Below are 21,646 nucleotides of genomic sequence, written 5' to 3'. Positions count from 1 at the left end.
TCCCGGAGGGGCTCGGCGGGCAGTTCCCCCCCCCCCCCCCCCCCGGGGCGCCCCCCTTCCCCCCCCCCCCCCCCGGGCCGCCGGCGCCTCCCCACCTCGGTACCAAACCCGCGCGGGTAGGGGGGGAAGGGAGAGCAGCTGGGCCCGGGCTCTGCCGCGCCGGGGATGGGGCGATTTGCCTCGTCCCGGGGGGCAGGGGGACGGGAGAGTCTGTCCTCACCCTCAGGGAGGGACCGGCTCCTGGGAAGGCTTCGCAGGCGGCCCAAGGAGGCTGAAGGGAGCCTGGGGGCTGCCCTTGCCTGCAGCCTGGCCGGGAGGTGGATCCCCAACGGGAGTGCTGTGTTAAATCAAGGTGTGCTTGATAGGTGCTCCACGGGTGGCCAAAGAGTTGAAGGACTGCAGTCCCTCGCATTTAAAACACTACCCGTGTCCCTTCTGCCGAAGTGAGCTGGTTGATTGTGTCACTGCCATGGAAAATATGGCCTGAGTCTTTCCTTTTGTAACCTACGCTTTCAAGCAAAGATTCTTCCACCAGAATTGGAGCTCTATCTGTGGGCCAAAGCCTGTCAGCTGGATACTACTGACCCCCCTAAGATGGTTCTCATTAGATGCACTTTAGGGGCTCTTTATGCTGTGTCCCCTGCTTGGGCAGAAGCTGTGAACCTCCCAGAAAGTATTTTAAAGGTAAGCAGGGAAAGGCATTACCTTGCTCTTCCATGCCTTTTGCTACAGATTCCTCTCCTTTGCTTTGGATGGCTAGTCATGCCTGTTCATTGAGATGATGGGTTAGGAGACTGACCCATCAAGAGATAAATAAATAGGGTTTTTGCAATGAGCCAAGAAATCAGCGGTCTGATCCAGTTTTCTTGTGTGGTCACCAGCTCAGCAGAGCTGCTGCAGAGGAGCACGGAGAAGGGAGGAGCAGGGCTGCTCCTTTCTGTAGCAGCCTGTCCCCAGGTCAGGTTAGATGTGTTATGGAAATGCACTGTGGTGGGTCCTGGTCAATAAAATCCATCTCCTTCCCAGAGAGAGACAGGCTTGTAGGTGACTCTCAGGGGTAACTTCTTCTGTGGTGGAAAGGAAAGCTGGCACATCTGATTTATGGGCCCAGATATGACATAAGGCAGCCTGATTCTGCAGGTTTTTGGTTAAGAGATACCAAGTGTCTTGTGTTTGAGGAGGAATTTGGGTTTCAAACCCTGGTGCAAGGACAGGGTGATGCAGGAATAGCCTGTTATAGTACAGACCAGAACAGAGGTCTTCTCCCAGCTGACCACCCCAGCCTCCATGCCTTGCTCATTTGCCCTTGTTTCATCTCTCTTTCCAGTATATTTTGAGTTAACGGCCTCAACATACTGCTTAAAGAAGGTGCTGAAGATGCGCCTGTTGTCTCCCAGACTGCAGCTCAGCAGTTACAGAAGTCTTCCAGGAGACGGAGGAAGTGAGTTGGCTTACTGAGGTAAATGCTGTTAGGCTTTTACATTGCTGCATCCTCCTCTGTGTTTTAAAGCAGCTGCACTCACGTTTGAAGAGTTGTTGTAGGTCCTTTTGCTTTAATGGAGTTTCAGGGTTGTGGAGGTGCCTCTCTGATGGCCTGAAGCAGGAGGTGACAGTGGTGGAAGTCCAGGTGCTTCCTGGCTTGCTGTCTTGATAGATTCAGCTCAAAGTTATTCTGTGTACTTTACTAACAAGTCTGAGGGAATTGCTCCCATTTTGGCCTGACCACACTTGAGAAGTGTCATTTTAAAGCTTTTTTCCCTGTGTGCTTGAAGAGATCTTTGGATCAAGGCACCATATGGGTACATTGTACCATGTCTGCTCTTGGGTGTAGGAAAAAAATGTCTTCTGCGCTTCTGCTGACAGCAAAATGGATCGCAAAAGCTGGTCAAAGTAGTGTTTTGTTTTTTGGGTTTTTTTAAAAAAGCCACTAATAAATTACAAGATGCAATCTTCTCTGGTATAAAGCTACCTGACAAACAGGAGTTCAGATGTCCAACTTTTGGTTTTTGAGGGAATGTTATATGAACTTGCAAAATACAATTAGCACTTCCAGTATTCTTGGGCACAGTGAGACATGGTTGAGCAGCGACTGGAGCAAACTTTAGCTCTTGCTTTGTGTTTGTGCTGGTTTTCCACTGCATAATTTCATTCTCTTGTTGGGGCAACCCTATTCCAGGAGGGATAGGCATCCGCCCTCGCTTTGAAGAGTAATGGAAAACTTGCTGTTAATAGCTGAAGCATACCTATTCTTTTTTCAATCTATTATATTTCCATTCAGAGCATCAGCGCAGACAGATAGCCAAAGCGTTGCATGTTTTTTGAGCGGTATATTCTGCTGCCTTTAGAGACTGTGGGGCGCTGAATTTAGTCAAAGTGTTGCTTATTTTCCTCTGTTATCTGTCTGCACTGATGCTCTGAACTGAAATAAAATAGATTGAAAAACAAATTGGTGTGCCCTGGCTCCTCGTACTGGATTTTACATTATCCTCTGGGAGAGCTGCTTGCTCTGGCCCTTTGGAGCACCCCAGAGAAAGGTAATGACCCCTTAGCCTCTTTCAACACTCCAAAGACTGAATTACTTTTGGTGGAAGAGGTAAGAAAATTGAATTGCAGTACATGATTTTCTGGCTTTCCAATAACCCTCTTTGTAAGGTCATCATCTTAGTAACAAGAAAACAGGAAACTGGTAAACACACACAAAAAGCATTCAGATTCTGATTTAAGGCTGTCACTGTCCTTAACTCCTCAGAGCTAAAAACAGAAAGTTGCCCATCGCCTGGAGGCTGCTGTTGTACCCAAGGGACTGCAGGGCCAGGTAACACAAGGGAATGAATCTCAGCTTTCCATCCTGCTGCATTTACTGATTTACATGAGTGTTTTGAAACGAGCCTTTAAGTAAGTGCAAAATGGGTAGTGATGGAGTGAGCTCCTCTCACAGGGGCAGGAAGCCTTCCTGGGCTGGGACCTGCACTTACTTCAATGACCACTTTGGATTTTAGCTCCATTAAGCAGAAAGCTAAGAGTGCAGGAACAGGAGGGTTGTTGGGCTGCTCCTGTGAGACCCTCTAATCAGCTCTAACAGAAGTGGCATTTACTTAAGAGAGAGAAGTTGGATTCTTCCATTTTGCTTCTCTCTTTCTGTCCACTTTTATTTTTTTCTACACGCTTTGTTTTAGCTTTTTAGAGTTTGCATAGGATTTGCTTGCTTCTACTTTTGCACGGGGTGTGTGGCTTGGTTTTAGTAAGCTTTATCATCCGTCTGTGCATTGCATTGCACTGCGCTGTCAGAAGAGGGAGCGCAAGGCTGTGGGTTTGTGCCTTTAAAAAGCAGTGTTATGGTATTGCTTAATTCCTTGGCAGTGCAACAATAGTTTGTTGGGGTTTTTTAGAATTTTTTTTTGAAAGCTAAAAAAAGCCTGCTCCATGTGCATCCCAAGGAATAATTTTAGGCATGGAATGCATCTTCAAGCTGGCTACTGAGATGCTACTAATCAACGCAGGAAGTAGCTTTTGGCATTATTTTATTAATGCCAGCAGGTGTGTTGACCAGCACCTTGTAAAAGCCCTTAACTATGGCAGTGAGAGGTATACCTTTTACTAAGGCCGTGGTAGCATTAAAATTCTTTCTGTGCCTTGTGATGGACTTTCTGATGATGTGTGGTACTGCGGCAGCCTCATAACTGCAAGGGAGGGATGGTCTCATCTGTGCATTTCTGGAGCACCTGTCTCTGTAGCATGTAATTGCTGAAGTGCTCAGTCCTAAATTTCAATTATCTTTTGATAAGCGTAGTGATGTGGATGGCTTTTGAATCTGGATTGAAGTAATTATATGAATGATGAAGGGAAGTAATTTAATTTGGAAGCTCCTTTTTGGTTATGTAGACAGAATTGGGTGTTCCTGTTTCTTCCTCCTCTGTGAAGAAATGTTGTTGCTATCATCATATCCTTCTCCTGTTCTAATGTAGCTTAAAGAAAAAGACATGATCCCCTCAAACTGTGGAGGTGTATGAGGACAGAAATACCTGGGAAAAGGGTGAAAGAGGTGGAACTGGATGGTGGAGTATAATATTTGGGGCAGACCCATTGCGGACTTCCTGTACTTGGGAGGTTCAGAAGAAGGGGCTTCTTTTCTGAAGTGGGTGTCCTGAGAGCAGTCCCAGATGATAACTGCTGCTTGAGGATGAACAGGAGGACATTTATCAACATATGTTTAAATAGAGGCTTAGGAATATTGGGCACTTTTGAAAATGTGACTCAAATTGATTGACTTTGCAGTCTCACTGGAAGTCAGTGGAACTGACTCCTGAGCCACCTTGGTGTTCTCCCTGGGAAGCTATCAGGACAAGGCTTAAGATGTCCTTTGATGTTCCTCAAAAGATTCATCATTCCTTTGCAAAGCCCATCTGGAGGGCAGCTAAGATGAGCAAATACCTCTGTCTCCTCTGTCCCCTCTTCTGACTCAAGTGAGCTGGTATTTTGGAATAGGGAAGTGCTCTGGTGGCTCAGGTGTCAGAGACCCCAGAAGCAGCCCACTTATCTTAAGTTTGAAATTCATAAAAGAACTCCAGTGAGCCTGGGTCCAAAGAGGATGCAGAGAAGCAGCTTTAAGCTGAAAAAGTAACAAATGGCTTTTTCTTACCAGTGGTGCTGGCAGAGGTAGATGGCTCATGCTCTGTAAGCAGTCATTGCTGCTGAGGTGTTAGTTACCTGCTCTCAGAGAGATTCCCAGTTCAGCCCAGTCCCAGACAAATCTCCCCAAAACTGTCTAGAAGATGGCTGGGAAATGAAGCTGGACAAACTCAGGTAAGAAATGAGGCATGTAATTTAACAGTTAGAAGAACTATGGCAGTGGAGGGTCCTCCCCCTAAAAATCAGGTCTTATCATGACTGGACACCTTGGTGGAAGAGAAACTTTAGCCAAACCCAAGTTACTGAATCCAGAAATCTAGGAGGCAGTGACGGATGAAAAATGATGCTGGTGGTGGTCCCTTCTGGCTGTAAGCTTTGAATAAAAGCCTGAAGCGTGTTCTAAGTAGGGGGCAATTGCCTTGAGGATGGTCTTGGCCATCACTCCTTGTTAAAAAATATCTGTTCTCTTTGGCAGTACTGGATCTTTGGGTCCCTGTAATTAAAGAAGTAAAATGTATTTAAACAAAGATATCTGATCTAATTGCTCAGGACACATTTTCCAGTGCTCTGGGTTGCTGTAATAAAGAAGGGAGGTGCTGCTAGGCTGCTTTGAGCTTTACTGTTTTGAGCTGTCATGGGCAAATATGTCTTCTATATTCTTGCCAGGAATAGAGGGAGCAGACGGTGCTGCTGCTTCTTCCAGCTTGCCACGATGGAAATGATAGGTTTTATGCAGAAGGCTGTTCATGGCAAAGTGAACAGACACCTCTTCCAGGACATCAGTGTTTCCTCCTTGTCCTTTTGTAGGAAGAGCCACAGCTATTATTAATTAACCAGCAGACCCAATTTCATCTCAGATACTGGAAGTCCTTCAGCTCCAGGGAAGGAGTGGGTGGACTAAAACTGCTATTACAATTGAGCATGGCAAAAGAAATGGGTCTCCTTCTCTCACGACCAGCAGCAACTCTGCTCATGGCAGCTTGGTTACTCTGATCTACAACAGTGTGGGAGGATAGCAGAGCCCACATATTTAATAGGCTAGAAGTGCAGGTGGCCAGCCCTGTGCACGGGGTGAGAGGGTGGATCTGGTACTTGCGAAGTAGCAGAGATGAGTTGCAGACCAGACAGCCTTTTGCAGCGATGTGCCTGGAGAAGCTCTAGCTCCTGGGAAGTAGGAGGGTAGGTAGCTACTTAGGTTTCCCTGCCTTCCAGAAAAGGACCCACCTACCCTGCGCTCTTGCTTCAAAGGTATTCAGATGGAGAGCATGACATCTCTGTTTTGAGGTGATGTCAAAACCATCTGTGATCTTATCCTGATGATTGAAAAGCAAGTTACATAGTACTTTCTCTTTAAAGCACGGGGGAGCTCTTGGCTGAGCAGGAGAGCTCTCTTGTATGGGTGGTATCTACCAACCAGTTGCTCAGCCGTCTGTAGCTTTGGTATGAAGTGATGTCTCTTGGCTCCTCCTGTCTTCCCACAGCTACCACAGGCAGTGCCATGCAGGACAGCTGGAGACCTGCCTGCCTGTGGGCGTGAGGTCCTGCTTCCCACAGAGTCTGAGCTCCAGAGGGGTTGGCACCTTGTGGGAGCGAGATGCCAGCTCAGCCTGCGCCCAGCATCCGCTTGCAACTTGCAATTTGGTGCAAGTTGGAAGTTGCTCTGAGCCTGCTTTTGTGCAAGACAGCACTTCAAGGTGGTGTATGAGCATTGGCTCATTAAAACTTGTGCCCTGATGATAGGCAATATTACTCCTATTCTTTACAAGAGAGTGGGAAGCTGAGTGCAAAGATGTTAAGCAGTTGAAGGTCATGTAAATCGTGTCTATCCAGGTGCTCTTCCTCTAGTGCTCATGCTGTTTTGTTTCAGCATCATTGCCAGCACCAGTGTTAGGCATCCTAGTGTGTAGACAAGGCAGTAACATCTTTATCTTGTCTAGCTTAGATAAAAACACCAGATAGCCCGCTGATAAAAATTTCGTTGGCAGATGTCCTATCTGTTCTCCCTCCTGTAACGGGGGCAGGGGTGAAGAAGTAAAAGTGAGGCTCTGGTGTATGGGATTAGGGCTGTGGACTTCTGCAAGAAATTATGGCTTGGGGGAAAAGACTTGTAAATTGATGAGTTACGACTGTGGTGTGCTGAGAAGGGAGGTGCTGAAGGCCCTGGGCTGCAAGCAGACCTCTATCTCTAACGCTTGCATGCCCCTGCTGATCTTAGTAGTGACATGGAGAGATTAACTGGTCCCAAACCACCTAGTGCTTTGCATGTCAAAACCAGCACCTCAGATTCTCTTCTGTGTTTGGTAGATAGTCTGAACAGATCTTCCTGCCCTTTCAGAAACCAGCTGTTGAATTTGGCATCAGCTCCAGCTTCTGGATGCAGGCAAAGCCTGGCACTGCAGTGCCTGATCTGAAGAGCATTCACACCTCAAGTTGTATGGTAGGAGGAACATCAGGGAGTCTCTTCTCCTTTTTTTATAGCTCCTGGGACTCAGTACTCATTTCCAAGCTCTTTCTGATGTATTTATATTTGAACAGTATCTAGACTCTTCAGCTCTAGTACGGTAGGTTGATGAATTTAGGGAGTGTGAGTTCAGAATGGGGCCTCTTGCTGGAACCACTGAACTGCAGCATAGTAAACTACTAGGAGGTATAAACTGAAAAGTAATTTTTGCTTACTCTTTCCTTCTGTCTGGCTAGTATCTGAGCAAAGTGCTAACAGGATCTTTTTTTTTTTTTGTTTAACTAGCTGGGCTTTGTGAAAGCAGTGTGGAGTCCACAGCGAGAGGAGGCCAGTAGATCCTGGTGCCATGGAGCTTCCCAGTTACAGCAAGCAGCTGCTGCAGCAGCTGTACGCTCTCTGCAAAGAGCAGCAGTTCTGCGATTGCACCATCTTTGTTGGGAATGTTCATTTTAGAGCACACAAGGTGGTTTTGGCTGCTGCCAGCCTGCTTTTTAAATCCTTGTTGGACAGCACGGACACCATCTCCATCGATGCTTCTGTGATGACTCCTGAGGAGTTTGCACTCCTGCTGGAGATGATGTACAGTGGCAAACTCCCCCTGGGGAAACACAATTTCACCAAAGTTATCTCTGTGGCAGATAGTCTGCAGATGTTTGATGTGGCTGTTAGTTGCAAAAACCTCCTCAGGGACCTCATCAGCTGTTCTACTCAGGACCAGGTAGTGAGAGAAGTCTCCAGCCGGGCAGCAGACTCATCTGGAAACCATGCTGAAGCTAATAACCTGCCCCAGTCTGAAAAACCTGATGAAGGAAAAACAGATATCCTCCTTCCTCAGAGAGTTTCCCCTTTTCCTGGCCCTCTAGAAGCAGAAATGGAAGCAGATGTTTCTCCTGGCCAGGAACTTGCCATGAATCACACCTGGGTTCAGCAGAACACGATGTTGAGTGACTCCAGATCCCTCCAGGAGGATTCAGGCTCTTGTCCTGATCAGCCTGCCTGTGCCAGGCAGGGTCGCTGTGTGGAAGAGGAGCTTGCTGAGCCTCTGGATGAGAAAGGAGGAGCGAGGGATTTAGGTGAGACTTTACAGGTCTGGGCTCAGTATTGCCTCTTGTTTGCAACTGCATTGACTCATGTTTTTCTTTTACAGGGCATCTTTTCCTCTCTGTTTGTTCTTTTTAGTTTGCCCTGGGTTGGGAGCAGCACCAACATGTACACCTTTTCTGCAGGGACTTTCTTCCTTTAGCACTGTGCAATACTCTCCTTTGGCCTTTGCAGTTGCTTCTCGCTCACCACTTTGACAGAGCTGTAGCGAGCAAAACTTTTCTTACTCATGCATGTGATTGCATCTGACGTACAGTGGGATCTGCGTTAGTGTAGGACATGAGGTTGATAAGACAATCTGTATAACAGTAAGTGAACAGAGTTGCCTGCTAATGCTACCTTATCCTTTAAACTCCTGTTCAGCATGGGAGGAAAACAGAGACTGTACTGGGTTTAAAATAAATGTTCCATTTATAACTGGTGTTAAATAAACTGTTGGTTTTCCCTCCAGGCAGCGTGATATCTTTGGAAGGGATTTGTGAGTCACAGTTTCCCTATTATAGCCAATGTGCTGGTTACAAACTGATGCCTTTCAATCACATCATACTTTCTGTGAATCCCTTCAATTAGCAAATAACTTGTCTTGTTTCTCTCACACAGCAGCAGAGAGCAAAAGCTGTAAACTGGATTTCTTTCTTCAGTATGAAAGTGTTTTCTCAGAGGCCCTTTCTGATAACCAAGCTGTGCTGAAAAGACTAGAAGAGTGCAGAGAAATTGATGCCTCTCAAAAGGAGGTAGGTGTGTTTACTTGGGTAAATGCTACAAGTTTTTTTTTTTACCCTGCTGAGGGCTAGAATAGTTTGTGCCCTGTTTAGGAAGTTGTTTCATGGGCAACTGGGGCTCTGGTGCCTGGTTGTTTGAAGGACAACACATGCTCACCTGAATAACGCCCTGGAGAGAAACATCTGTAAGAGCAAGCTGCTCATGCACATAGGTGAGGAAGTATATGTCCTGCCCTGAAGATATCTTTGTTGTGTTGTAGAAGAGCTCCAGCACTGATTTCTGTCCTCCTGTTTATGGCATTTGCTTTGGGAACTGTATTGACTTGTAAACGACTGACATATGAGATCCCAAAATAGACTTCCCGAGCCCTCAGTGAGGGCTTGCCGCGGAGCATCTGCTCCACTCTGCGTATGGCAGGCTGCTTGTGGGGAGCCTTTGGGGGGGGGGGGGGGCTATGGGTGCCACCCCGCTGAGCTTCTCCTGGCGATGTGCCGCTTTAAAAGCAGTCGTCGCTGATGAATGATGCTTGAGTTACTGTTGGAGGGGATATTTGAGTCTGGTGCTTGGTTAATCCTAAAGGATACTGATACTCTGGGCTGTGAACAATGGTAAACAGATACCAGCTGTCGTACCGGCTCAAAGCCACTGCAGAAACAGCAGGTTACGTCCGTATTGGTATAGCAGTGGTGCAGGACACAGAGCTTGGAAATGATTGTGTCAGGAGGGCACTCGCGCTGGCTGCACGCTCCTGCATGATCGCAGGGTCTATGGAAAAAGCTGTGGCCACTATGGAGTGAGGATGGGACTGTACTTGCTCTCCTCACCCGGGCTGTTTTGGATAGAGTGTTTCTCATACCAGGCTGCATGAACTACCCTGCGTACCTTTTCTGTATGTGGAAAAATGAGAGTGCGACTGTTTTATTGACAGCTCTTCAGTGGCTTCATGGTTAGCTGACCTTTTGAAGCCAAGAAATGCTATTCCTTCGGTTGGGGGGCTGCAGTGCTATCTAGGTTTCCATGCGCTTGCTGGCCAGGAAGCTGTCTGGATTCAAGTCACTTGGTCCCCAGTATGACTATGGGACATGGGACATTTTGGCTGTGGTGTTGTTCTGCTTTTAAAAACCCAAGGCAACATGCTTATTAGAAAAAAAACGTATGACAGCAGGGAGGAGAATTCCCTTGAGTCAGGGAGTGCAGGTTTCTTCTCTGACGAGCCTTTAAATGTTCACGGAGGGAAGCCCGTGTTCCCTTAGCTGCTGACCTTCCTAATGGTGTTGAACTTAACATCTCTGGGGCTTTAGGAGGGAAATGTGGGTCCTAATTAGTGTTTGTAGCAGCAAGCCCAAGCCTGACTGGGCTGACAAGCACCTGTGAGTGCATTGCTGTCAGCATGCCTGTGCACCTTGAGAAAGATTAGGTTTTTGTACATTTGTTCATCACCCTGATCGGAAAAATATGTCAGTTTTAAGGTTTTACCTATTCTGCACCTTGGCAATTGGAGCAGAGCTGGGGAGGGTGCTGTGTGATGTGGATGGGTGCTGCCAGAAAGGATTTGGCAGCTCCATGCACCCATGACAGCAGGCATCACCTGTACTGGTATGCCTTCGCTTGCCCAGTTGTGCTGCCTCCATGGTCGCAGGGCAGAACCACACCAGCAGAATGCCCAGGCAGGCATGCTGACTTGCTTTTGCTCTGCATAACAGCCCCATTTTCTATTGCTTTGCAGTAACTGTTGTTTTGTGTTTCTTCAGCGCCTCCAACACCCAGCAGGTGAGGTTTGCAGACCTGTGCCTGGCTCTTTATGCTCCCAAATGAGCTGTTGCAGCAGGAGCCAAGCGAGAGGTTGTGGAGCTCGGAGACAGTTTGGGTGTCTGACCACAAAACGGCAGCTGGACAACTTCTCTGCAGCTATAAATAAATGCTGAATAAATGAGAAATGGATTTTCTCTAAGCCTTCCTGAAAAACCACTTCTCAGCTGTGACAAGCATGAAAAGTGTCAGCCCCAGGGCAGTGGGGGACACAGACTGCAGCCTGTTGTAAGCGAGGGCTCAGCCAGATCTGTCCCTCTCTGAGCTCCCATCTGGGACAAGCAGGACCTGTGGCCACCGGCACTGAGCCTGGGCAATGTTTCCAGCAGACAGAGTAGCTTTTCCCCACAAGGGCCCAGTATTTTCTTCAGGGGAAACACAGCGGTGTGTTTTTAAAGTCATGCTTAAAGTGCAAGTTCAGCTCCAAAGAGCCCAGCTTGGGATGCATAATTAAGGCTGAGATTGTGCCAGTGGTAGGCGTCAATGGATTATTTTTTTTCCTCTCTCCTTCTCCCCCTCCCCACCCTTTTTTTTTTTTTGTATTATTTTGCCAGTCATTTGCTTGAAGTCTTTTAGGTGCCTCAGAGCAAGTAAAAGTCCGTCTGGCAGCCAGTGAGATGCTGTTTCTTTGTACTAAGCAGTCTTGCTGGGTGTGCTTGCCCTGCTGCAAGGGAGATCTCCCATCCCTCCTGCATGTCCTTCTGCTCAGGAGCCTTTTGTGGGTGGCTTATCTCCATAGGCAAGCAGCGATGTGTTTTGGACAGCAAAGCCTGGGCAGCGTGGGGGCTTGCGGGTGTTCATGGGGGTTTTGCAAGCCTGCCTGTTGACACTGAGGCTGTCCAGGTGTTCAGGCTCCTTTGGTTTCCGTGGGATTTTGCCTTGGATGTAGCCTCTGTATTTCTATTCCTTTGCTTGTGAGCTTGTCCCTGCATGGGTGCCTTGTTCCCCACAGTGCTCCTGTCTGCTCCCCTCTGGTGTTGCTGCCTTATTTCCTGCTACCTCCAGCAGAGATTTGTTAGGTCGTGAGGTTTTTCCCTAAGGAGGTTTGTGGTGCAAGGCTTGCTTTTGTGAGAATTGTTGCTTCTCTCCAAGTTTGATGTTACGTTCTGCTCCCTGGGCTGAAAAATGCAGATTAGTTGCTTTTCTATTTAGGGAGATATGATTTTTGAGGTTGTTTTTGTTTTAGAGTCTCTCTGTGTATCTCACATAAACTATTCCTATTTAATTTGGTTCTGGCCTGGATGAAACCTGCTTGGAAATGAGAACAAGACTGAAATTGCAGTAATTTGGGTAAGCGTAGAAGAGCTTTGCTGGTGTCAAGTCTTATCTTCCTGTGCTCTCTTAGAGAAACTCAATTCAAATTATTGCACAGCTCATTTGTTCCCTCTACTTCTGGGTTCAGATGAAGTGGGGGAGCGTTGATTCTCCCACGTAGAATAAATGTCACTGTGCTTGTGGATCATTTCCATTGCCTATGGGCCTGTCCAATTATTGTCGTCCTTCATTTGCAGCTGCAGGGATTTCTGGATGCGGCAGAAGAAAGAAGTTTCCTGTTATCTTCTGCATCCTGATTAGGGGTGATAGGTTGTGAGGGTTTTATTTTGTAGTGGCAGAGCTGGAGAACTTTTTTCCCCCTGTTCTGGTGTACTTGTGTGGAAGTTTGGGCTGAGCTTTTGTTCCTGTTGCAGGGAGCAAGCAGGGGTCAGCATTCTCCATGGAGTGTTGCTGGTACTGGGGTGTCCCTTGTTAGTGATGTACAAATGCAGACTTGAAAAAAAAGCACTTCAGATTTCTGAACTAGAAATGGGAACGTAGTTTTTCTCTGATTATTGTACGCATAGTGATAATTGATTGACTTCATGGTGCAGTCATGGCCTAAGAGCTTCTCTGTGGTCCATATGTGTAGAGCCCCCCCTGTGCTGTCCATGCCATCGATGCTGCAGGCAGCAGCTTTGTCCGTGCGGATTTCCAGTGGCTTTTTTATATTTGCTTCATGTTATGCACATGGAAAATTAACCAGTAAAAAAATCCAAAGCAGCTCGTCTTCATAGAGGACTGATGATTATATCTCTGGAAGTTTCCCCGCGGTGCCCAGCCTCCTGCTGTCAGGGACTTTGCAGCTTGCTGAGTGGCCAGTGCAGCTCTCCTCAGGGAACGGAGGTGGCATTGAGGTACTGGCACAGGATTTACCACATTCAGGGGTGAGTCTTGTAACTGAATGTGCCTCAGCTTGTGAGGGAGGGGTCTGAAGGGAGCTAGCTTCTTCTGTCACCCTAAACCCCATGGCTTTTCAGTCTGTCTCTTGCAGATCCTTCCCCACCACACTTGGAGTGCTTGCATTCACCCTAAAGGTGATGCTTGAGAGAGATCACTCAGTAATAGTCAGTGAAGTGGCTTTTTGCTGAGATGTGCTCTCATGGTGAGAGCAGGAGCATGGATAAGGCATGAAAAGCCATAACCCTGCTCACCCACCTGCAGAGAAGAGGCTAGTGGCCAGCTGGGCTAGTGGCTGCACTGAACAGCCCTCCTTCTCTTCCCACATCCCTCTTTAGTCTCAGTTATGGGCCATCACACTCTTGGGTGGGATGTGCATTACTTGCCCATCTGGTTGAGGTCCTCTCTGGGTCCCAGGACATCCCTCAGGTTGGTACACCAACTGAGTTCAGCCCAGCCCAGGCTCAGGGTCGCTCCCTCCAGGGCCAGCCACCAGCTGCTCTTTGAGCATCCCTGTCCCCACCCAAAAAACTTAATCTCACGATCATGTTGGAGCGGGAGGTGGAGGTCTTGGAGGCACTGGTTTACTAGGAGTGTTGTAGATTGGTGTGAGGAGGGAAATGAGTGGCTGGGAGGACACAGTGCTAACTCAGCTCTTGCACATTTCAAAAGCAGGTTGTAGCTCTGCACAAGCAGCCTTGTGCGTCTTTCCTACCCAAAGCAGCAGGGTATGCTGGAAAGAGCAAGAAATAATAAGGAGCAGTGGGGCAGAGCAGGAGATCCTGTGATGGGGCAAAGGGACATGGCAGTGTAGGAACTGATTGTATTAGGAAAGAAATCTGGAAAAATGTGGAAGATGCGCACATGATATGGAGATAGGCGTTACCTGCAGAGATTCCTGTTCAGAGCTTGCCTTGGGGCTGCTGTGGAAATGGGGAGGTTTGAGATGAACTGGGAGGGCTGTTTCATGGTGTGTGACCGTTGTGGTACTGAGTTAGGAGTGTTGTGGCCACCAGAACTGACATCCTCAACTGGGACCAAACTTCTTGCTGGACATTGAACCTATTTGGTGGCACAGCTCAAGCTTAATCTAGGTCTCGGTGACTTGGTTTCCCTGCTCAAAGAGATGGTCTTTTGCTCCAGTCTGGAAGCTGGATATCTGCTAATTTGTGCCAGTTTGGCCATGAAGAGTTTTGCAAGTGTCCCAGGCAGTGAAAGCCTAATGGATCAGGCTGTAATGTGTGGGCACATTATGACTAAGTGGAAGCTGGGATTCCAGCTAATACCAGTATTTCTCCGTTTTTTTCCAGGATCTCTGGGAATTGTTAGTGCTTCGAAGTAAGTCTAAAATGTACTGTGTGCTCTTTCAAAACAATGCTAAAAGGCTGTTGTTCCCACTGAGCAATGTGTCCGAGGAAAGGTCTTCCAGAAAGAGACTATAAATAGCAGAGCCCTTCAGTTTCTGAAAACTCATTTCCATTAACCAGATCTATGCACTGAGGAAGAGATGTTATCTGGAGCTCTGGGTAGCAATGCTGTGCTGGTTTTAATTAAAAAAAAATATTAAAAAGAAAAAAAACAGTGCAACAATGCACGTTACTTTTCATCTATATTAGTAAAACCATGTATTTGGCAGGGTGCTGAGCACCTTTAGGATGGTGAGAGTCAAGATTTTTTTTGTGTTTTAGAGGATCGTTTTGATCTGGAAGGGGGCCATGCATGCAAACCTTGACAACAAACATGATCTGGTTATCAAGTCTTATTACAAATTAATGTTTGCATTAAAAAAATACCTTTAAGCTTGTTCTTCAGCACGTCTGTGGCATCTCCTTTCTTCCTTTATAACAGAGCCCTTCATGTCCATGTCTCTCTGTTCAGCAGGAAAAATGCCGTTAGCGGGTAAGAGCTGGGACCCCTGCAGCTTCCCCTCTGTGGATACTCTTTGCAATAGGTCATTGCACTGTCACGCTGCCCTAATATATGAGCATTTACACCTGCTAGGAAAAGCAAGTCCACCATCCCCCTGGTGAGGCCCCAAGCAGTTGCATTCAGTCTTTTTATCGTGGAAGTAAAAATGACAATGACAGCAGAAAATGGCCGCTCTCTCTGGAGCTGGGCTAAGCTCTCCACTTCAAAGGTACTTTTATAGCATCCCTGGAGTCTCTAATAAAGGACGCCTGCTCTGAAAGGCTGCCATCTCTCCTGGAGAGCTGGGGAGCGTGTGTCTTTAGGGGCAATATTTACAGCGTTAAAGGGCTCCGGGGAAATGGGAGCAAGAGTTACAGCTTATTTCTTTTCCTTTTATTTCCATAACTGTGCAGGCATATTTGCTTCTGGTTGCTGTTTTGGGTCACTGGAGTTGATTTTGGAGCTCTGGGCATGATTGCCAGGCCTGCTGAGAGCCCACGACACTCAGAGTTTGCGTGCCTCCTCTCCAAAGCTTTCTCTAGGAGATGCAACTCCATTGTGACTTGAGGATGGAGATTCCTGAAAGTCCCACTTAAAATGCTCTCTGCTTTCTGTGCAAGTGATCATCTGTCTTTGTTCTGCAGTGAAATCTAGTATCCCTTGCCCTAGCCTTGGGCTTCCAAAGTAACAGTGTTTAAACCATGTTTTATTAGGTCTCAGACTTACTGGCGTTTGGCTGTTAGGGGGAGAAATTAAGAGATGTCTGGTACTGGAACCAGCTCCAGTTTGTGGGACTTGCTGTAAAGATAAGGGTTGGCGGGCAGGGCTTGCTGCCCTCCTTCCCGGGGCTGGTGGCCGCAGACTGGAGCTTGAGTGTGTGTCTGTGTGGTTATTTTTTTGTTTTGTTTCTTTTTTTTGTCCCCTGAGCAAAAAAACCCCTCAGGATTCTGCTTTTTTTGTCAGTTTGTATAGGGCAGTTGAGTCTGTTATTAAAAACCTTCCCTGCATTTGCCTGTTTCATTGTAGGCTCTGGTTGCCTGTCTGACAGAGGCGGGGGAACAGTCGGTGTTCAAGAAGCTGCTGAGCAAAGTGAAGGATGCTCAGACCCTCGTATCTTTACTGAAGCTGTTTCAAGATGCAAATCCCAACCTCAGAGCAGCTTTGCTGGAGAGGGAACAGGGCAGCAGAGAAGATCTGCAGCAGACAGGTAGAGAATTGGGTGCAGCCTCTGGCAAAGTGAGCGGGCAACCTTACAGGCAAAGCGGGTCTCCAGAAACCCTGTGTCCTTACTCGGATGCAGGAGGCTTATCCCGTGCTGGCCAGCATCCTGGAGTGTTTCTGTCCCACAGCAGTGGGGTGTAGGCAGCGCAGGGCTCTTCCCATCGCTGCCTGGAGGGCTGGATCGATGGCAGCGCAGCCAGCATGGGTCAGAGCACAGCTGAGCCTCAGGATTGAAAGCTCCTTTCTTACTTGAGTCTGACACAAAGCAGTGGCCTTGCAAACCTGGTGTTAACCTCCAGCTTGCTTTATGGCTTTGTGCTCTGTTAGATAAATGAGACGTTTTCCTTTCATAGAGTTTAAAGAGAATAGTAAAGTGGTTTTCCTCTGCTGCTTGTGCTTGGGATGAGCTTTGCTATTCACTTAGATCTTTCACAGAGTCTCACTCTCTTCAGGAGCCTGTCAGTTCCTTCAGACTGACTTGTTTCTTCTCTTGTGTTTCTGAATCCTTTTCCCCCTAGAGACCACAGACGAGGCAGAGACACTGACCGCTCGCTTGCTGGGACACAGGGAGGAGCTGATCCAGAGTGTGACACAGCTGAGCCCCATTGTAGAGTTCTTGGAGGCAGCAGAAGAGGGATTCCTGACCGCCTCGGAGAAGCGGGTAAAAGAATCTGAAATAAGGAAAACTCTGTGAGGGTGTGTGGGGGGGTGTGTGTGTTTGCAAGGCAACATCTTATCGCATGGTTTGCCAAGTGATGCGATAGCTTCACCTGGCAATTTCACCTCCCTTTTGCACAGCATAGACTGCACATGTGTTGTTTCAGGTCCTTCTGTGCTGAACTGTGGGAATAGTGAAAGCTGAGCTGTGAAGGCCACCCCAAGACCAGGATGAACACTGCCTGGTACAGTGTCAGACTGCCCCTGCAAGCAGCGCCTGGGGCAGAGGAGCAGAGGAGGTGCCTGGTACTCCTCGTAGGCCCTGAAAATGCCTTTTGTAAGCCTGGAGAAGGCTCTGTAGTGGAGTTTGGTTTCAGCAGAACCACTGATACCTCTGTGCTGCCTGCTTGCTAGTTACATCCTTCTGTGCTTGGTCATCAGCTTACCTTTCAGCTGACTCGCCCAGCTTTTACTCTTATCACACAGTTGCTGCAAGAGTAGCACATCCACTGACTGATTTTTTTTTTTTTCTTGTTTAATGTGTTGAATGCAGCAGTTGGTGGGGAAGACTGTTGCTTTCCTGTAAGCAATTGCATTATGTGTGCTGATTTGCAGACACCATAAAGGACAAAATATTGTGTATAACCTGCTTTCCTTTGTGTTTTGGGTGGATCTGGCTATACCCCGCCTGTGCAGCTGAAACTTGCAGGGTGCCCTAGCATGCTGCGTTCAGTACACAGCTTGCACACCTCCTGTCCTAGTTTGTCACATCAGTTAGTTCCCCTGACGCAGGATTATAGCAAGTGGAAAGCACCGTTGTGCTCAGTGGCATGAATGATGTCTGCTTTCTGTCTGAGTGAGCCTGACCAGAGCCACGACAGGTGGGCTGAGAACCTCTGCCTGTCTCTTAAGTCCCTCAATTATTGTCTTGCTCACTTGCATGCAATGCCTGACCAAGTGTCCAGTCTGGAGCATCCCTGAGTATGGGCGCAGCTCGGTGCAAGGAGGGCCAAAGAAGGTCCTGCCAACAGAGGCATCCACCTTGTCCTCGTGGGCTAGGGTGTGACTGGTGGCTGATGAATTTTCCCCTCTGAAAGCAGCATGGCTGAGCGTGGAATGGGGATGTGAGAGGAGAGAGCAAGGCGTGAATGCAGCAAAGGACTTGGCATCTGCTGGGGATATTTTGGCTGTCGACAGACACCTGCATGGGGGTGCCTGGAGCTGAACTCCTAGCTGTGGAAGCTGCATCAGCAGTGGGGAGATTAGGATTTTTCATATATGCCTGTTCATGTTGCAGTGTGGTCTTTCTTTTAAAGCCTGCACCTTTTCCCTGCACTCTTCTTTTTGTCCTAATGAAATTAGGTAGTTAAAATGCAGCCATTTTTTATTTTCCTTCCCATTGAAAAAAAAAAACAACAAAACACCCAACAATAAACCAAAACCATTCTGCCATAATTCTGTTCCTTGGGCACAGGATACAGCCTTTAATTGCATCATCATATACTAAGGTACTCCTGCCTCGTTTGGTGAAGGGGTAGTGTTATTCAGTATTTCTCTTTATCCTCTTCAGTCACTCTATGCTCTGTTTGCTGCAGAGCCTCCAAACCCTGCTGTGAATACAAAATCTTTCTTCTCTCTATGGGATCCCTTCATGTTCTTGTTTTAGCCCACAGGTTCCCAGCAAATAACAAATGTATTTGGGGAGCACTCCAGTGAAGCTGGGTGCATAGCTTTTTCTCTGCTGTGGCACAGGAAAATAAGGCAGAAATTGCCAAGTGTAGACTGACCTTGGGGGGTTCCCCTTTTTTCAGGCTTGTTTTATTTGTTTATTTCCCTGCTCCCCTCAGACAAGTGGAAAAGTGCTTAATTATTTCAAAAGTTAAATTAAAATGGTGGGCCTGTGGCATATGTGCAGTTGAGATCTCTGGTGTGTCATGTGCAGTACTGGGAAAACGAACATGGAATTAGGAGCCACCTCTGAAGGTTTCGTCTTACCTGATTCATCCAGCACTGCACTAGAGCTCTGGGCTGGCAGAGTTAGGATCTAGTTCTCCAAGGGTTCATAAAGACAAGGCTTTCCTTTTTCTTCTCACAGTCACTGCCTCATTAGCTACACATTTATTCAGCAAGACAAGTGTGAGTTTTACATGTAACAGCCTTTTTTCTAGGCAGCTGGGTTCTTTCTGTGCCTGGTCCAAGCTGTGCATGGAGCAAGTCTAATTTTCTTTGCTGGAAAACCAGTACATGATGTGTTGTGAAGGCTCTTTGTAAATCCCTGGTTTTCTGGGGAACTTTTTACGCAGCATTTCTATTTTTTGAGTGCTTAACTTTGTGGCTTTATTAGTGTTTCTGTAATGTGGAGAGGCAGGGTGGAGGATTTGAGGGGATGTCTTGGATGCAGATTATCACTTAAAAGAAATAAACTTGGATACAAAGGAAGAGCATGTGCATGGTGTCCCATTGCTTAAGTTGTTGCAGAGTTCAGAGTTCAGTCCACAGTACAGCCCTGAACCTGGAGCATCAGAGTAGCTGGTAGAAACACCCGTCCTTTCCTTCTGTCTGGGCTCTCTTCTAAAGGGGACTTGGGTTATTTTGAGCTATGTGCTTTCCCTCCCCTTTGGCTCCAGTGCCTGCATAGCTTGATGCTCAAACCAAACTGCTTCAGAGCTAGGACAAGTACCAATGACAACACAAGCGAGGTTACTGGCTGTTGCAGGAACGATCTTAACTGGACACACTGGGGGATGGAAAAGTCCTGCTGCAAGCAGAATGGGGAGATGTTTTCTGACCATCTCACCTGGTGTTGTCAAAATGAGTCTCAAAATGTCAGCACTGCATCTGGCACTGCCAGGGACATCACTTCTGTGCCTGCTGACACTTGTCTGGGAGCAGTGGTAGGTTACAGCGTGAACTCCCCAAAAGGATGCTGCTCTTGTACCCCTTTTTGTGTTCTCTTAAAAGAGGACTTCAGTCTGAGAGATCCAGAGTCAGCTCAGTGTGAATTAGATGGGAGGATATGTCAACAGGTTCACTAACAGAGTTTTGGCTATAAAAGGACAGATCTTCAGAAATGAGAGAAACTAATTAATGAGATCAGCTGCTCGTAAGAGCGCAGGAGGAGCTGTTGGATTAGTTTCTTTTATGTTAAAGGTAGGAGAATTGTCTGAAGTTTGCATCCTGAACAAGAGAGGAGAATTTGTATGAGAGGTTACAGACCTGAGTGAATGAATAACTTGAGGAAGAGTATTAGGACCTGCAAGGAATGTCTGAAATGTCCGACAGGCAAAGAAATGTACTTTAAGGTATGGAGAGAGGCCTGTGGCACGTCAGGCTGCTGGGCATCATGGCACATACCGTGACAAGCAACAAACATTTGTCTGACCAAGTAAAGGAAAAGAATAATGAGAGGAGATGACCTGCAAACTCAACGGCTGAGCCTAGGGCCAAATCCAGGAGAAACACAGAAACAGAGATTTCCTGCAGCTGAAGTGAAATCACAACTCAAAGGGCATCCCCCAACAGAGTGGAGGAGCTAACACGTGGCTATGAGAGTGACAGCAAGGTTTATTACTTTATTTTCCAAGTTGAGAGTGGTCCCTACAATTGATGACCAGGACAGATGTGTGGGAGAGGGAAACACTGGTCTAGGCAGTCAGCTCTGTGGGTGCACAGGAATATGTGTTGGGACAGGCTGGAGGGCATATGTAGCTGCAGCACTGCATGTAAGCAAAAAACAATGGGATAAAATGCAGTAGAGGGTGTTCAAGTAAATTGTTTCTGCCTGACCTGGAATCTTTATTTGATGAGATAAAAATGGTTTTTTCTGCCTCAATCTAGACTTGAGCAAAGCATTTGAATTTCATGTGAGGAAATTGTTAAACTAGAGGAAGCGGTGATATTAAAAAAGGATGTGTCTTATTGGGAGATAACTACAGATTGTGCTGAAAGCAGGACTGACAGGTTGGAGCAAGGTTACCAGTGGGATTCTTGGCACTTACTTAATATTCACACTAATGTTATTGACACAAAAATATCAAAGCATGCTTAGCAAAACTTGCTGATGAGCAAAACTGGGATCTTTTGTCCACACAGAGGACGATCTGCAAGAGGGAGAAGACTTACATGGCTGCAGAACTAAGTAGTGAGAACTGAATGACGTGGTAGTGTTAAGTGAAGGGCGTGCATTTAGATGCAGTAACAAGAACTAAGAATTAAGACCTCATCTGAAATTTCTGTGTGCAGTTCCAGTCTTGTTCAAAAAAGATGAATTTGTATTGAAGCAGCGACAGATCTGCAGTCGTAAGATCAGGGGAGTGGAGAAGCTGTTTTATGAGAGGAGCTGCTTTATTTAGACAAGTGAAATGATGACTGAGAGGGAATATGATCGTGCTCTTATAAAGAGATTGGAGAGGAAGGGTAGGGTAAACACCTCAGAGAGTTTAGAAGGCTTTTTAAGCTAAAAGATGATGTTGGCACATGAACAAATGGGTATACACTGGCCATGAATAAATTTAAGCTGAAAATTAGAAGAATCAACAGGGGAATGAGACTCTGGAAGAGCTTTCCAACCAGGGGAAAGGGAGCAAAAATGTAACTAGTTTTAGGACAGATCTTAATAATTTTATTAATGGGACTGTGTAGTGTAGTGCTTATGACAGCAGGGAACTGGGCTGGTGACCTACAGAGTTTCTGCCAGTCCTACATTTCAAATGCTTAGGAACACAGCATTTGCAGAGAGGAGGTCAACCTGTATTTGTCAACTGGCTTTCCCTTGTAGGAGCCTTGTAGGAGCCTTGTAGGTATTCTACTGGCATACTAGATCTTTTCCAAGTGATTGCATCTCACATAAGAGATGTCTCATGTGGCCTTGTCATAGAAATAATCATTCAATTAATAGGATGCTTGTTTAAATAATGAGAGTCT

At 46.9% G+C, this 21,646-nt stretch overlaps 1 protein-coding gene across 3 annotated transcripts in view; it reads left to right on the top strand.

Annotated features, from left to right (window-relative positions):
• The first annotated feature begins 6,990 nt into the window (after positions 1 to 6,990).
• The window catches only part of ZBTB40 (zinc finger and BTB domain containing 40), a 35,007-nt gene continuing 20,351 nt past the window's right edge, over positions 6,991 to 21,646 (top strand). For 2 of the 3 annotated variants that reach the window (XM_010577159.1, XM_010577158.1), the window contains exons 1-5: positions 6,991 to 7,066; positions 7,376 to 8,163; positions 8,795 to 8,925; positions 15,872 to 16,052; positions 16,585 to 16,727. In XM_010577159.1, coding sequence (XP_010575461.1) covers positions 7,437 to 8,163; positions 8,795 to 8,925; positions 15,872 to 16,052; positions 16,585 to 16,727 — 1,182 coding nt within the window. In that variant the 5' untranslated portion in view covers positions 6,991 to 7,066; positions 7,376 to 7,436. Of the gene's footprint in view, positions 7,067 to 7,375; positions 8,164 to 8,791; positions 8,926 to 15,871; positions 16,053 to 16,584; positions 16,728 to 21,646 lie in introns of all 3 variants that reach the window. The other variant, XM_010577157.1, reaches the window with a different exon arrangement.

This window comes from Haliaeetus leucocephalus, unplaced genomic scaffold, assembly GCF_000737465.1.
Source record: "Haliaeetus leucocephalus isolate CR32 unplaced genomic scaffold, Haliaeetus_leucocephalus-4.0 Scaffold556, whole genome shotgun sequence".
Classification (NCBI taxonomy): domain Eukaryota; kingdom Metazoa; phylum Chordata; class Aves; order Accipitriformes; family Accipitridae; genus Haliaeetus; species Haliaeetus leucocephalus.
Note: the sequence above shows the minus strand (reverse complement) of the source record. Positions and strands in the feature narration are given on the sequence as shown.